Below are 16,377 nucleotides of genomic sequence, written 5' to 3' on the forward strand. Positions count from 1 at the left end.
TTCCTCACCTGTACGTGGGGATTAATAATAGTGTCTATCTGTGATGGGCTTAACTGAGTCCCCCAAATTCCTGTGATGAAGCCTAACCCTAGTACCTCAAAATATGACTGTATTTGGGGAGAGGGCTTGTACGAGGTGATTAAGTTAAATGAGGCCATTAGGATGGGACTTTAATATGACTGGTGTTCTTACAAGAAGCGGAAGGGACACCAAGGGTTAGGGTACAGAGGAAAGATTGTGAGGACACAGCAAGAAGGCAGTCATCTACAAGCCAAAAGGAGAGACCTCGGAAGAAACCAACCCTGTCTGCACCTTAATCTTGTTGGAAGAAACTAACCCTGTCAGCACCTTAATCTTGCACTTCTAGCTTCCAGAACTGTGAGACAATAAAACTCTTGTTTAAGCCACTCTGTGTGTGATACTTTGTTTTGGTAGCCCGAGCAAACTCTTACATTGCCTCATATAATTGTTGCAGGGGCTGGGCTTGGTGGCTCATCCCTGTAATTCCAGCTACTCAGGTGGCTGAGGTGGAAGGAGTGCTTGAGCCCAGTTCAAGACCAGCCTGGGCAACATAGGGAGAAACTGTCTCTACAAAACAATTTTTTTAATTAGCTGGGTGTAGTGATGCACACCTGCAATCCCAGCTACTTAGGAGGCAGAGGTGGAAGGATTGTTGAGTCCAGGAGTTTGAGGCTGCAGTGAGCTATGTGATAGCACCACTGTACTCCAGCCTAGCTGATAGATGAGACCCGTCTCTGAAATAACAATAGTAATAATAAACCATTGCAGGGACCCAACTAGATGAACCATCTAAATTGCTGGTAAAGTACCTGGCCCCTAAATGTTTCCTGTTAGTATAGCAGCTTCTCATTATGCAGCCATTGACTTTCTATACCACTCATTCGGTGAATGCCAAAGCTTATAAAGTGTTAAGTCTTTCTAAGAATCAAGTAACTTCTATGAGGGTCCAGGTTTTAGATTTCTTGCCTCCACCCCCAATCTACCCAAGTGACTAATCTATAAGAGGTGGGGCTGGGCGCGGGGGCTCACGCCTGGATTCCCAGCTCTTTGGGAGGCCGAAGCCGGCGGATCACCAGGTCAGGAGATCGAGACTATTCTGGCTAACACGGTGAAACCCTATCTCCACTAAAAACACAAAAAAATTAGCCAGGCGTGGTGGTGGGCACCTATAGTCCCAGCCACTTGGGAGGCTGAGGCAGGAGAATGGCGTGAACCTGGGAGGCGGAGCTTGCAGTGAGCCGAGATGACGACACTGTACTCCAGCCTGGGGGACAGAGCGAGGCTCCATCTCAAAAAAAAAGGTGCTCAAAAAATATTTGTAGATGTAATGTTCTTCCAATAAATATTTAGGAACTAGGGCAGTAAACAAAAGAGACCCAGGGAGTCTGGGTCTGGAATTACAGTCTATCTTCAGGGATTTTAGAGTTTAGTAGGGAAGGGATGTGATGTTGATTCTGTAATATCATTTGCTTTGAGTGTTTTTCTTTTGCGTTTATCTGAGAAGTAAGTGAGCTGTGAATGAGGTGAATCACTCCCTAGTGATTCCAATATGAGAGAATGATGCCACTTAGCACACACTGTGTGCCTACTAGGTGCCTTGTTCTTCCTTGCTTAATGTTCATAATGACCCCAACCAGTTGACTCTGTTATTATTTTAGTTTCACAGATGGGAAAACTGAGGCACAGGGAAGTAAATTCCCTAGGATCACACAACATGTAAGAGTTAAAGCTGAGATTCAACCCAATCTGGCATCACAGCCCAAATTATCAGGAACAGTGTGCTCACGTAACCCTAGTCAAAGGCTCTCAGGCTTATGGCTTTTCTGTTTCCATGGCTGGGTATCCAGCCAGTGACCTGGGGTGTGGACTGGGATGTCCCTCTGTGCTGTGGAATGAGGCAAGAACAGGGGAGGCATGTCCCCACCCTTTCCCTCCAGCTTTATTCTCCTTTCTGGATAGGGGACTAGGACAGACTCTAAAATGGACTGAATATTTGTGCCCAGACCCCAACACTTATATACTGAAACCATGAACCTGATGGGATGGTATCTAAAAGTGGAGCCTCTGGGAGGTGATTAGGCCATGAGGGTGGAACCCTTGTGAATGGGATTAGTGACTTTTATAAGAAACCAGAGAGCTAGGTAGCATTCTTTCCACCATGTGGGCATACAACAAGAAATTGATAGTCCACAACCTGGAAGAGAGCCCTCCCCAGAGCACAACCGTGCTAGCACTCTGATCTCAGACTTCTGGGCTCCAGAACTGTGAGGAACAATGTCTGTTGTTTATAAACCACCAGTCTATGGCACTTTGTTATAGCAGTCCAAACAGACTAAGACAGGCCCCGACTAAGAAGCACATCCTCCAGAGGGAGTTATCTCAGTGACCTCTTCTGTCTCTCTCTCTCTCCGTGGCTTTGTTTGTAGATCCTAGGCTTGTGTTTCTCTACATGTGCTGCATGTTAGCGAGATGCCGGGCATAGTGCTAAGTGTCTCACATGTGTAAGAGCCTCTGTCAAGGTCTAGGAGAGTGATCTCAGATACCAAAGTAGGTTCCAGACCAAGCCAACACTCCAGGGAGGGAGTGGAGAACCAGTGAGTGGCACTGAGAACCTGTCCCTCAGCAAAAGATCCGGGGCTGGAGAGAACTTGTGAAGGTTTTCGGAGAAAACTGTTTGTGTGCTGTGAGCCCCAGCCCCCTGGAAGGACGGGCAGGGTGCCTACTCTCACCTCATTCCGAGGGAGTGTGGGTTCTGTGGGTCCTTGGAGCCTGACCTGTGCCGCCTTGATGCTTGAGGACCCAGGAGACTGGTGTCTATTCCAGCCTGGAAAATAAAAAAGGTGAGCAGCGGGCTGGCTGGTGGCTCAGGCTGCAGAGCAAGAAGAGCAGCTGCTTTCTTCTAATTCTAGGAAAAAATAAGATCCAAGTGGTGCCAATGGGCCCGCTATGGGCCCCTGGAGAGGAGACTAGCATGAGTTCAACCTAGGACCTGTCCAAGTGGGCAAGTGGACAGCAGCAGAGAGAAGCTGGGGCACTGTCAGGAAGGACCAGTCCACCCGCCAGAGGGAATCATTCACCCTCACCAGGAGACTTGCAGGGAGCAGATTCCCAAGACACAGGGTCTCCAATGAACCAGGAAGGACTCCCCTTTCCCCTCCATAGAGTCCTCCAAGGCTGGAGAGCCCACAGCCTATCTCAGATGGCATCTACATCAGGCCTGACCCCCCACCCACACGCCTCATCCTTGGCCTCTTATCCTTCCCCTTCCACTCTCTCCTGCAGGGGTCAGGAGCCCCAGGTGGGAATAGGGGTAGAAGGAGTAGAAGAGCAAAGCCAGAAAGACAGAAACCAGCCACACCCCCTCCCCAGTGGTGGACTCCTGTCTGCAGCAGCCCAACCTGCCACTACTCCTTGCCCAATTGGAATTGAGGGTGATCATTTGCTTTACAAAATGACTTTTCTTTTAACCCAAAGGATTCATCTTGAGGAAGCATCAGCTTTCCTTTAAAGACAGACCTTTTCCAGAGCATTTTCAATTATTTGGATGGTTAAGGTTTTGCATATCTCTGTCTTATCACCCCACTGGAAGAATGAGCTTTTGTGAGCAGATACAGTGCCTTATTCTCCTTCCTCCTCTCCACAGGACCTGATCACCAGAGGCACTTAAAGATCTGATGACTAATACACACTTTTGGGGACACATTGATTGTATAAAGTGAGGTACAGCCCTAAGCAAGATCAACCCACTGCATTTCCAGATTGCTCCAGCTGAACAAATACACAAACCATCCTCACCCTTTTTTTCCTCTCTGCATTTTCAAGCAGTAGGTGGTAGTAATAAAAACACCACCTCGAATTGGGACAGCACTTTACAGTTTCAAAGCAACTTTCATAACCCAAAGTCACTCTCCACCCAACGCTCATCCCCAAGCCAGGCCCATCCATTTCCACCCACACCCCTGCTTCTCCTGATGGCCAGCCCTGTGCCAGCTGCTGCCAGATAGGACCACGTGCCCTCCCTCCAGCAAGTCCATGTGTGATATGGAGAGTTTCCTCATAAAGAGTCAGCTGGGCAGAAATGTGGGCAGAGACCAGAGGGCAGCTTGTTCAGGTTCTGTTTATTATGTTCTCACAGCCTTGTTTATAGTAAAGGTGAAAGACATGATTCCACTTTACATGGTAATGAAACAATTCAATGAGGACTCCATCAGCCAAGCGGTTTATATGGCAGATGAGCTGCTACAAATCTGTTGTGTGCTCGCCGCGTGACTCAGCTAATGCTATCGGGGTTGGAGCGCACACCCAGCCCAGCCACCTTTTCCATACCTGGCAGAGGGAAGGGAGCAGAAGGACCAAAAGGGAGTAAGAACCAGGAAAGGAACAGTTTATTAAAAGGACCCAGAGCCCAACCTAGGAAGGCCAGTGGCCCCATCCTGAGATCTCCCGTCTTGGTCCACAGCATCTTGTGGAGTCCTGAGAGGCCATGGGAACAGGAAGGCATCTCTGCTCTTGGCTTCTTCCTCCACCATCTCATGCCGAGTGGCACGGTAGAACAGGCTCTCAGTGCCAGGGAGACTTTGCCACCTCTCTTGCTTCTAACCCAGAGGGATGCAGATTTAAAGAGGCCTGACACTTGGAAGGGTGGCCTGGGATGGAAAACCGTGATGCCTCTGCCTTCCGTGGAACTGGGCACAGACAGGGTCAGGAGAACTCTGGATACTCTTGTTGCTGGGAGACCATCCTGCCTCTGCATTTTCTACTCATCCCTTCTCCTCTGGTCCATGGAGAAGCAGACACCATGTTAGCGGCTGATCTCTCCCACCCGCTCCTTCCTCTTCAGTCTTCCCCATTCTACCCTCCCCCAGCTCTCAGCACAGTTAAGTTCACAGCTTCCCCTCACAGCAGAGCCAGCTGAGCTGCCCAGCTCAGGTGCCCAGGGCCTGCACCCAGAGGCTGGGCCCACAGCCTGCGCAGAACGCTCTTTCACAGCTTTGGTTTATTCAGAGCAGCAGTTCTGGGGAGAGCACCGGAGATTAAAATCAACTAGGACCTTCCCAGCTGCCCACCCAACCTGGGACCAAAGAGGGAGGGAATGGTGAGGGCTTGGAAAGGCCTCACAGATCTTGATATCCCCAGGACGTGACACTCTCCACTGAGAAATTTGGAAGTTGTGTTACTACTATTATTACCACGACGCTCTTCACTCACCACGTGAGTGGGGGTTCCAACTACCTTGTCGTGTGGCCTTGGGTACAGAGACACACCCTAATGCAAAAATGGCCAAACACAAGGGCGCAGGAAAACAGACAGGGGAAACAGCCTAGGAGACAAACTTGGAGGAGACAGGACTCGGAAAGCATGGCAGAGCGTCTTTCAATCAAGGATCCCTTCAGCTACCACCTTCGGCAAGGCCACTGCCCAGCAACGCACGCAGCTTGGGCCAAATTACCTTTATCTCAAAAGAGCAAGTCAGACCTCAAGGGCATCGAGGCAGCATCCCGAGTCAGGTTCCAAGACTGGCCAGGTTCCTCAGTATCTACGTGCTTGCATCTGGAAATGTGCCAGCCCCCTTGGTCCACACAGCTGTGTTCCCCCTGCCCTTTCCCCTCCCCTACACTGTGTTCCTCCTCACTCCTTAGGCCAATGCTTCCTAAGTTCAGCTGCACATTGGAATCACCTGTGGAGCTTTAAAAATGACTGATGCCTGGGTCTCTACCAAAAGCTTCTGATTTGGCTGTTCTGGGGTGGGAGCTGGACATCTGGGTTTTAAAAACTCCCTAGGTGATTCTAAGGAGCAGCCATGGTCATGAGCCACTGTCTAAGACCATCCTTTTTCCAAGTCCACAGGCCACTAGCCACCTAGGAACTTATTAAATATATTGATTTCTGGGCCCCATCTCAGGTCTATCAGATCAGCATCTCTGGGTGTGCACCTGGGAATTAGCACTTGTCACAGGCTTTCCAGGTGATTCCTGTGCATGCTCAAGTTTAATGAGAAGGACTGCCTCAGAGGATTCTTCCTCACCCCAGAGGTGCCCAAGGCCATGAATGGTTGATACTGACAGTATTCTATTTAGTTTGCCAAGGGCAATAATGAATCTCACACCAGCCCCCAAACAAGTTAGCCCTCCAGTGGGGCAAGGTCACTCAGGGATGGAGAGCAATTCTGGAAGTCACAGCTCTGCCTGGACTCCTGCCCTGGCTTGCCTGGAGGCTGCAGAGGCCCACGACCCAGCAAGCCTTGAGTCCAGAGAGCAAGTCCACAGCACAGGCCCGGCTTGAGGAGCAAAGGAAGACAGGCAATAAATGGAAGTGGTACCCAAGGACATGAGCTTGTGGAAGAGGCAATGGGAGAGAGGGCAGGACTGGGAAACATGGAAGCTCAGGGATGAGGTATGCTTGGATATTGCTCTAGATGTTGTAAACATTTCTCTTTGTTTTATCACAGACCAAAATCTGGGTTGGCACAACCAGAGTGCCTAAAACTAGGCATCAGAGTGGAGAGTGCTGCGCCTCTTGTGGGAAGCAGGGCATACAGGGTATGAGGAAAGCTCCACCCCACGGGAAGATCATGTCTGCCTTGTACTAGTCTAATGCTCACAATTGTCACACACACACAAACACACAGAGACGCTCCACAGGAGTACCATAAATTTAGCTATCACGTTCCTCTACACACGGACACACGCCCACATACTCTTGCTTAGCTGCAAAATTCAGGATCCCCAAGCTGGGTCTTTCACACCTCCCCATTGTAGGAGGAAGTCATCAGGGCGCCATGACACCACCATCTGCAGCCTTCGTTTCCTCAATAGTTGGCAAGAACTCTAGGCCCCTCTATGAGGCCATAGCATGACACTCTTGTTCAGGCTTTTCTCCTTGGGATAGTGGAAGTGGTGAAAAAGGCCCCTTTTAGAATGTTTCACATTTCTATAACTCTGTGCAATTCCAATTTATATGCACCTCATATTTGACAGTAGAGTTGGCAGCAGATGCACATTTCATATGTAAACAATGTTTAAAATACCCTGTTAGAGAATTTAATCATTAAATTAATTCTGGCAGCTTTATCTAAGAAAGAACGATTTGTTTTTTTAACCACGGTTGAGAGGATACTACCTGATCTGACTAGGATCACCCATTTGAGGCTTTGGAGTTCTTGAACACGAAATTCCACAGGTCTCTTCGGTGTGAGGGCTAGGAGACGTGTGTTCTTCTCTCCCCTTGAGGTTCACACAGTCACGCCCATCCTCACTCACAGATAACAATGTGCCATGGCAGTGCAGTGGGCCCTAGCACTAGTGGGACTCAAGGGCCTTCTTGGCCTAGTCTAGCTATAGCTAGAAAAGGAAGAGATTCTCAAAGTTAACGGAGAGGAACACAAGCACTAGAACACCACCAGCATAACCTTAAAAGGCCCCTCACCCCTTAAAACGAGAATGGTTCAGCCCAGTTTGCAATTGCCTGCACAGAGCTTATACCTAATCATGTGCTGTTCCATTTAGTCAAGCTGAAAGTTTTGTAGATCTGCAGTGAATCCAAATCCATTGATCGTGAATTATTCCAACAGTAACTCCACTCTGTTATCCTCTCCACCTGGAAACCAGCCTCTTGCATGCCCTTCTTTCACTTTCTGGTCTCTCTGCTAAAGGTTCATCTCCTTGGCACTACTCTTGTGCCAAAGTCAGCTTTTTCCTGGGTAGTTAGAGTAGGTTCCAGGCTGTTCACTCATCCTCCAAGGAAGAGTTGCCTGACACACTTCCAAGAGCAGCTCTAGGGTATCATGAAAGCATTTTAGGAAGGTTCTCCACGTCCAGATGTTCACAGTGATCTTCTTAGACACACCTCCTATTTCATGCTCAATTCCAAAAGGTCAAAGATCAAGAAAGAAGCTGCTTCATGGTGTCCAAGAGAGAGATCTTTCTAAGAAAGCATGTTCCCAGGAAGTATGCTGGAAAGAGTTTCAGCCTAAATTCCCGTTCTCCCCCATCATAATTACATGACTGGCATGGAACGGGGGAGGTGGAGATACAGGGAAAGTACTAGGCACCGTGGGAGCACTCCATGCTACAGGAATTCACCTCCCTTTGCCAAGTTGTCATCCTAAGAGATCAGTGATGTATGATGCTGCAGAGAGGTGAGGGCAGAGAAGACACAGAGCAACAGACAGGTTATATGGTACCCCTTTGAATAGAAATCTACTGGTGCTACATTCCCTCGTCTCCTGACTTCTGGAAAAGTTCTTCGTAGAATTGAGGAAGATTTGTAAGCTGTATCTTTCTTAATGGCAGTTCCACTTCAGAAGTCATGAAGGACATGTCCCAAGACTCTTTCTGGAAATGTAAGGGTAGGGTAGTCTTGTGAATTCCTAGGCCAAGATGGAAAGTAATCACAGTTTTTCACACTGGTCCAATGGAAATGGAAGAAACAAACAACCCCATGGATTTCACTCCTTCTCCGAGAGGTCACCTGTCAATGACAGCACTAGAAACCTGGAATTCCACAGAAACCTCTCTCCTAAGCTGTGAGGTCCCAGTGAGCAGAGCTGGCCACTACAAATCACAGAGTGGAGCCCAAGTCTTTCAGCTACTCCTTCCAGGGATTTACAACAAGTGGAGTCAGGAATCCTAACTGAGGAGGGTGTGGAGGTGGTGGGAATTGCATTTGCATTATTTACAGATTAGCCTAGCACAGCAAATCTGCCCTCTCAGCAGAGGTGACCCAAGGCATTATGAAGGGCAAGTTGCTGACCCAGAAAAGGGTGACAGCGGCAAGGCGCTACCACTAACCAAAACACAAACATGGGTAAATGGAATAGAGTCCAAGCTCCAGCAGCTGGGTCATATTTTGGAAAGGCCCTTCATTCCCTCCTCACCCCCAGCCTCCCACCCTCAATGCCACTGCTTTTGAACACCTATGACATTTCACATTAGAATATGATCTTTGCAGCAAGGGGAGGGGAAAGCCGGTGATTTCCAGGAGTCCGCTTCTGAGGTCTAACTGAGCCTCCTCTGGCTTTGGGACAGCAGATCTAAGTACATTTTGGACCTCAGGAACCTGGGGTAAGAGTCTTTCTCCATGAGGCTGTGTACTTTTCCTTGGGCTTGGTCAAAGCAAGTCAGGGACGGCTCCTGAATGTTCTTCCTCGTGGCTTCTCGGGTCTGGAAGTCAATGTTTACCTAGAGATACAAACAGAGAGCAAGGTCACAGGCCCTCAAGGGCCAAGGTTTCTGGCAGCTGGCCCTAACTATGCAATAATTATTAATGACAGCGTCTACATGTTTAAGACGATTTTGGCTTTTCAAATTGCTTCCATGGAGGTCATCCCTTTTGATCACAGCAAGAATCCTGCAGCGTCTGAAGACTAGATATTCTCAGTCCCAATTTATAGACAACAATACTGAAAAGAAGAAACTAAAAAGCTTGTTTAAAGTAGTATGGAAAGTTAGCAACAGAGCCAAGGCAAAATCCCAAATTACTTGAATCCCTAATCCAGGGACCTTCACCCTGGCAGGCAAAGGGATAGATGGCCAAGCCAGTTGTTAATGCAACTCCCCTGAAGTAAGTTTTTTCTCCTGTCTTTTCTTGTCTACTAAGGAAACAAATGCCTTGTGGAGGGAGGCCCTGGTTAGAATGTACATCTTTGTTCCAACCAGCATTATAAAGGGCCTGTAGCATCCTAGACAACTGGTAAAGACTTCTTGCATCCCAAGTCAAAGCATAATTGAAGGAATCTAAAAATGCAATGCACCTAAACTGGTAGCAAACATTTTTCTTCATGTAAACCCTCCCCTCCCAAGTAAAATTCTGTATTATAACTCAGAACAGCAATATAATAGAAATTCATCCTATTACTATAAATCATTATAATTAAATAATATAAATAATTATAATTACTCATTAATGAGCAGTGGCAAATACTGAACAGGTGCTTCATCTCTCATACTCTGAAAGGTAGGTACCCTTTTACATTGGGGAAATTGAGATCCAGAGAGGTTTAGTAACTTGAACAAGATCTCATAGCTAGTAAGTGGTGGAGCTAAAATTGAAACAAGATTTCAAAGCAGATCCACATTTCATTAAGCTATGCTGCCTTCCACCAGGAAAATGAACATAGACTGGGTAGCATTTATTCTTGCAAAATCTCTGTAGCAACACAGTTCCTGCTAGCACGTGCTTCACTGACAGACAACTAAAACACTCCTAATGGAGCTCCTCTGATGGAAGCCCTGGGTTTCTGTTTCTTAAAAATGATCTTTTTTTTTTTTTTTTTTCATCAAGGGCCACCAGAGCGATGAGGTTCAGTTTTGTATAAGAAAGTCCTCATCAAGCCTGGCTCAGATCCTCTCTGAGGAGAGAAATGCAGGCCAGAAGCCACGGACAGACAGGATGGTCGCCGCTGCCAACACACCTCCCGTGGAGCCTGCACATCCACAAACTCCTCAAAGATCCTATGGGCCTTAGAGACCAGTTTTGCTGTTGACCTGGTCTTCTTAAACTCCTCACAGGCCAACCAGAACTCCAGGTTCTCCTCACTGAACTCCGTCTTCAAGAAGGCACGGAATGCAGCCACCCCATCTGTGGATGTGGGAGGAAGAAAAGGAGAGATAGGAAGCAGCTTAAGTTTAAGAACTGTAGAAGAAAGGAAGGAAGTAATAGTGTGAGGGTGCCCCTAATTGTCCAATCTCACTGCTCCTCCACACCCTCTTGAAGACCCCATTCTCAGCTGGGTGCAGTGGCTCACGTCTGTAATCCCAGCACTTTGGGAGGCCGAGGCAGGTGGATCACCTGAGGTCAGGAGTTCGAGACCAGCCTGGCCAACATGGCGAAACCCCATCTGTACTAAAAATACAAAAAAAAATTAGCTGGGCATGGTGGCACATTTCTGTAATTCCAGCTACTTGGCAGAGAGGCAGGAGAATCACTTAAACCTGGGAGGCAGAGGCTGTAGTGAGCTGAGATCACGCCACTGCACTCCAGCCTGGGCGACAGAGTGAGACTCCATCTCAAAAAAAAAAAAAAAAAAAAAAGACTTCATTATCCTAGACACACAAGTGTCCTCAGAGACAAGCCATGCTTCTTATTCAAGTCACGGGGCCGGGCGCGGTGTCTCACGCCTGTAATCCCAGCACCTGGGAAGGGAAAAGCAGGTGGACCATCTGAGGTCAGGAGTTCGAGACCAGCCTGGCCAACATGATACAACCTCATCTCTACTAAATACAAAAAATTAGTTGGGTGTGGTGGTGCATGCTTGTAATTCCAGCTACTTGGGAGGCTGAGGTGGGAGAATCGCTTGAACCCAGGAGTCAGAGGTTGCAGTGAGCCAAGATCACACTACTACACTCCAGCCTGGGCGACAAGAGCAAAAGTACATCTCATTAAAAATAATAATAATAATAATAAAATAAAATAAAAATAAAGAGTCATAATGATATTACAAAGCCATATTTAGGAAGGTGTAGTAATATGTTTGGGGCACAGGTATCTGTTCCCTAGGTCTATTGGTGAGCTATGTTGCTATTTAATAATCAGGTCAAATTATTTGTTCTCTAACCTAATCCAAGTCAACCATCCTGAGGAAACACAAAACTTGTTACAAGATGAGCCAGAGGGAACGTGAATGTCTCATCCTTTGCTACTACCAAAAAAATCTGAAAGTAAACTACCTACTGAAATGCAGTCAGTGGTGTCATTCTGTTACCTGGATGGGGTTGCAAGCCTTTTTTTAAAAAAAAAATTGAGGTGCTATATTTTGATGTTTTTCTTCCATGTATACTTTATTTTAAAAGATATTGCCTATCAAATTATGTTTTAGTTAAGATTGATCATAATTTTCCTGCCAAGTGATTTAACAAATTAATATGCCTTTTCATTTTTGTTAATCAGTATCATACATATTGTCAAGCAGTACTTCCAACCAACACAAGATGAGCAGGGTTACCATGTCCAGTTAGAAAGGGAAATCACATTTATTGATAGCTTATGCATCCAGTTAATGTTTTTACTTAAAAATATTTTTTATAAGTTATTTCAACCTCAACACACTCCCCTCTAATCAAATAACGCTGTAGTTTTCTATAAACGGTCCTCAGGGGAAGGGCACATACAACCTAGAATAAAGAAGTGTTCTACTGGTTATAAAAGACACTGGCAATAATCTTTTATTTCTTTTCTAAAATTCCCTAGAAGAACAAAATGTTAACAACTCTTAATTCTAGATGACAGGATGACCTGGGCATCTGACGTCCACCACTATCCACCAGGACCGTGCACTGGCCAGGGTCATTCGATGGATTGCTGGTGCCAGGCTGTTGATATATTCAAATGCTTACTTTTACTTTCTTGAAATGTTTTCATTTCTCTGAATAAAAAAGTCATTGTATATCTTTGTCTTTCAAAATAGATATTTTAGGGCTGGGCGCGGTGGCTCAAGCCTGTAATCCCAGCACTTTGGGAGGCCGAGACGGGCGGATCACGAGGTCAGGAGATCGAGACCATCCTGGCTAACACGGTGAAACCCCGTCTCTACTAAAAAATACAAAAAGCTAGCCGGGCGAGGTGGCGGGCGCCTGTAGTCCCAGCTACTCGGGAGGTTGAGGCAGGGGAATGGCGTAAACCCAGGAGGCGGAGCTTGCAGTGAGCTGAGATCCGGCCACTGCACTCCAGCCTGGGCGACAGAGCGAGACTCCGTCTCAAAAAAAAAAAAAAAAAAAAAAGATATTTTAATGTCTATACTAGAACAGTATCATAAAAGCCAAGACCTTTACTTGCAAGAGCCAGGAACTTAAGAGAAAGGTTTTTGGGTGGCTCCCAACACTAAGCTTTAAGTCACAAGGAGATTTAAATTTGGAAACCTGAGTTTAAACTCATTTTGAAAAGTAGGAATGGCCGGGCGCAGTTGCCCACACCTATAGTCTCAACATTTGGGAGGCTGAGGTAAACAGACTGCTTGAGCCCAGGAGTTCGAGACCAGCCTGGGCAACATGGCAAAACCCTATCTCTTCAAAAATACAAAAATTGGCCAGGTGTGGTGGTGTGTGCCCAGCTATTCGGGAAGTTGAGATGGGAGGATCACCTGAACCCCAGAAGTTGAGACTTCAGTGAGCTGTGATCACACCACTGCACTCCAGCCCAGGTGACAGACTGATACCCTATCTTTAAAAAAAGAAAAAGAAAAGAAAGATGACCATGTTATTTACTACCCAAGCCAGGTCATTTTGAGAGTGAAGGTTGCATTACTGTTAATTACATGCAGACAATAGTTATAAACCATGACCACCACAGGCAAAACCCAGAACACATGATCACCTTAACTCTAAACCATAAAGTATAGAGAAAGTAGAATATAATGTAAAGTTACTTCCTGTCAGGCAGGTGGAAAATAAAATTGTTCCTGTACCGAAAGAGAAGAGGAGAGTAACGTAGTTTAGACTCATATGAGAGGTCTGCTCAGGGCATCTCCTGCTCCCATTCCTACACTGGATTCAAAACTCTGGAAGAAGGGACTAGAAACCTGAGATAAACTGAAAATCAAAATGAAAGAATGACACAGCAATGTTTAGGCAGAGATGGACTGAGAATCATTCATTCAATTCAGCAATGTCTTTTAAAACAGCTACTAATGTAACAAAGCACAGATGCTTCTCAACTTATGATGGGGGTATGTCCTGAAAAACCCATCATAGATTGAAAATACCAAGAGTCAAAAATGCACTTAATAAACCTAACATCACAGCTCAGCTGAGCCTACCCTAAATGTGCTCAGAACACTTTTGGTACAGTATTTAGTAAATTACATGAGCTATTCAGCACTTTATTATAAAACAGACATTGTGTTAGATTATTTGGCCCAGCATTGCAAGAGAGTATCACATCACATTTTGCTAGCCTGGGAAAAGATCCAAATGCAAAATTTGAAGTATGGTTTCCACTGAATATATATCACTTTCACACCATCATAAAGCTGAAAAATCGTAAGTCGAACCATAGTAAGTCGGGGACCATTGGTACTGTAAGAGAACAAAGTCTTAAAATCCTTGCCCATGAAATCTCTCAAGGAAACTCTCTTTGTCACCCCTCCCTCACTCTGTCCCCTCCATGGAGAAGATCCAGAAGTCTCCACAGGCTCTGGAGGGAACTTGGATTACAGAACCAGCCTCCCTGCCAGGAGATCCCCACTGCTTGCAGGAGGGGCCCCTGAGGCAGAGGCTATTGGCAGAGGTCGAAGGGAAAAATAATTGGAGCTGTAGAAGCCTCAGTGCTCTTGGAGGAGGTTTTCTCCTTGCGGAAGACCCAGTGCCCGTGAGAACTCAGTGAAGGGCTGGTTTAGCAAGGGGGGACTCTGAGCAGTGACCAGTCCACAATTTCACTATCCATGGGCACAGTGAGGACCCGAGGGACCGTAGGCCAGAGGCTCCCTCTCCGCGTCCATCTTAACACACTTCCACTGTATTCAGTGAATGAGGAGGGGAATGAGGGGCCCTAAAAGACTGTGTGTTTATCTAAAAGAGTAACTGGAAAGTGACTTGGAAAAGCAACTCAGAAGAGCCTGTGGTTGGTTTTAAACCAGAAGAGACTACATTCTTCGAATGGGAGAGTTTAAGGTTGTTTGTGTCAGATTTTAATTTTTAACCAAACAGAAACAGGTGCTTATGAGCAAGGTGAATGTAGTTATAGACAAGGAAAGCATATTACTTTTCTGCCTTCCTTCATGCTGCTGGTAAAGATAGCCTTGCTAAGGAAACTGTCTGGCCCTGTGCTAGATGAGGTACAGGCATCACCTCCTTAAATCCAGGTTTCAACTCTGTTGGGTCTTTGTGTGGATGAGTAGAGATAACTTCTGCAAAGTGCTCTCAGGAGCCTTGCTTAACTTCTCATCTTACAAATGAGGAAACCGATGCTAAGAAAAGGGACTTGCCTGGTTTTAACAGGTAACAATATGTAGCATTGAAAACTTCATATAAAGTACACTCACCTTCAATCCAACATAGCAATAATGTCATCTTCATTCATTCATTCACTTGTTATGTGACTCAGGCTATGCTATGTGCTAAAAGCAGATATAATCGTAGCTTCACAGAATTTGCCATCAAGGGCAAGCTTGAGCCAAGAAAACATAATTATGATGATTATGATGTAGTGCGATAAGTTACATGATAGAGAAAGCAGAGGGGTCATGAAGGACCCAGAAGGGGTGCCTTTGCCAGCCCTGAGGAGCGAAGGGAAGACCTGTGGGAGGAAGAGGCTTCTAAGCTGACATGGGAAGTAGAGGAGAGGGAAGCTAAGCAAGGGAAGGAAGGAGAGGAAGGAGAAGAGAATTTCAGCAAGAGGGAACCACAGGAATGAAGGCCTAGAATTAAGAAAGTTTACTTGAGTAATTGGAAGTAGTTCACTAAGACTAGCATTTAATAATAATACAGCTGAAAATGACTAGGCCTGCTTATAGGATAGCATACACCAAGAGGCCTGTGAAAGAGCCAGAGAGACAGAAGAATTTTGCAGGACTACAAAAGGCCAGGAAGAGAACATTTCAAGAAGGAAGTGGTCACTGTGACTAGTGCTGCCCAGAGGTCAAGCTAGATACAGTCTGAGAAACAGTCACTAGATTCAGCAAGCATTGGCAGGAAGAGTTTTCACGGTGTAATGGGGCACTAGCTGTCCCATGGTATGTATGGTGGTGAATGAGACTGAAGGAAGTGGAAACAGTCATTCAGATGATGCTTGCAACAAATTTGGTAGATAAAAAAGTAGAGAAATAAGACAGCATAGCTGGAAGGAAACATGAGGTCAGGAAAGAGTTTTGTTTTGTTTTGTTTTGTTTTAAGATAGACTTGGGTAGGGCAGGGCACAGTGGCTCACACCTGTAATCCCAGCACTTTGGGAGGCTGAGGAGAGGGGATCACGAGGTCAGGAGTTTGAGGCCAGCCTGACCAACATGGTGAAACCTCATCTCTACTAAAAATACAAAAATTAGCTGGGTGCAGTGGCATGTGCCTATAATCCCAGCTACTCAGGAGGCTGAGACAGGAAAACCACTTGAACCTGGGAGGCGGAGGTCGCAGTGAGCCAAGATCGCACCACTGCACTCCAGCCTGGGCAACAGAGTGAGAATCTGTCTCAAGCAAACAAACAAAAAAAGATAGACTTGGGTATGTGTAAATGTTGATCTGATCAGAAAAGACCAGTTGAGCAGCAAGAATTGAAGTTCAAGAAAAGAATCTAATTGACAAAATGTTGCACCCAGGAAGGTAGAAGAAATGTGATGAGGAGCAAAAAGAAGGACTATGTGTGAATGCAGGGAAGTTTCTCATTTCAGGCAGGAACCTGAAAGTCTGTCTGACGTTAGCTGGAGAAGAT

At 46.3% G+C, this 16,377-nt stretch overlaps 1 protein-coding gene across 3 annotated transcripts in view; it reads right to left on the minus strand.

The window, feature by feature from the left end:
* Positions 1 to 4,120: 4,120 nt before the first annotated feature.
* Positions 4,121 to 16,377, minus strand: part of RGS8 (regulator of G protein signaling 8) — a 31,550-nt gene continuing 19,293 nt past the window's right edge. For all 3 annotated transcript variants that reach the window (XM_033198057.1, XM_033198058.1, XM_033198059.1), the window contains 2 exons: positions 10,433 to 10,599; positions 4,121 to 9,200 (listed from right to left, as the gene is read on the minus strand). In XM_033198057.1, the coding sequence (XP_033053948.1) occupies positions 9,018 to 9,200; positions 10,433 to 10,599 (350 nt within the window). In that variant the 3' untranslated portion in view covers positions 4,121 to 9,017. The remainder of the gene's footprint in view (positions 9,201 to 10,432; positions 10,600 to 16,377) is intronic.

Source organism: Trachypithecus francoisi, unplaced genomic scaffold (genome assembly GCF_009764315.1).
Source record: "Trachypithecus francoisi isolate TF-2019V2 unplaced genomic scaffold, Tfra_2.0 Lachesis_group5, whole genome shotgun sequence".
Taxonomy (NCBI): domain Eukaryota; kingdom Metazoa; phylum Chordata; class Mammalia; order Primates; family Cercopithecidae; genus Trachypithecus; species Trachypithecus francoisi.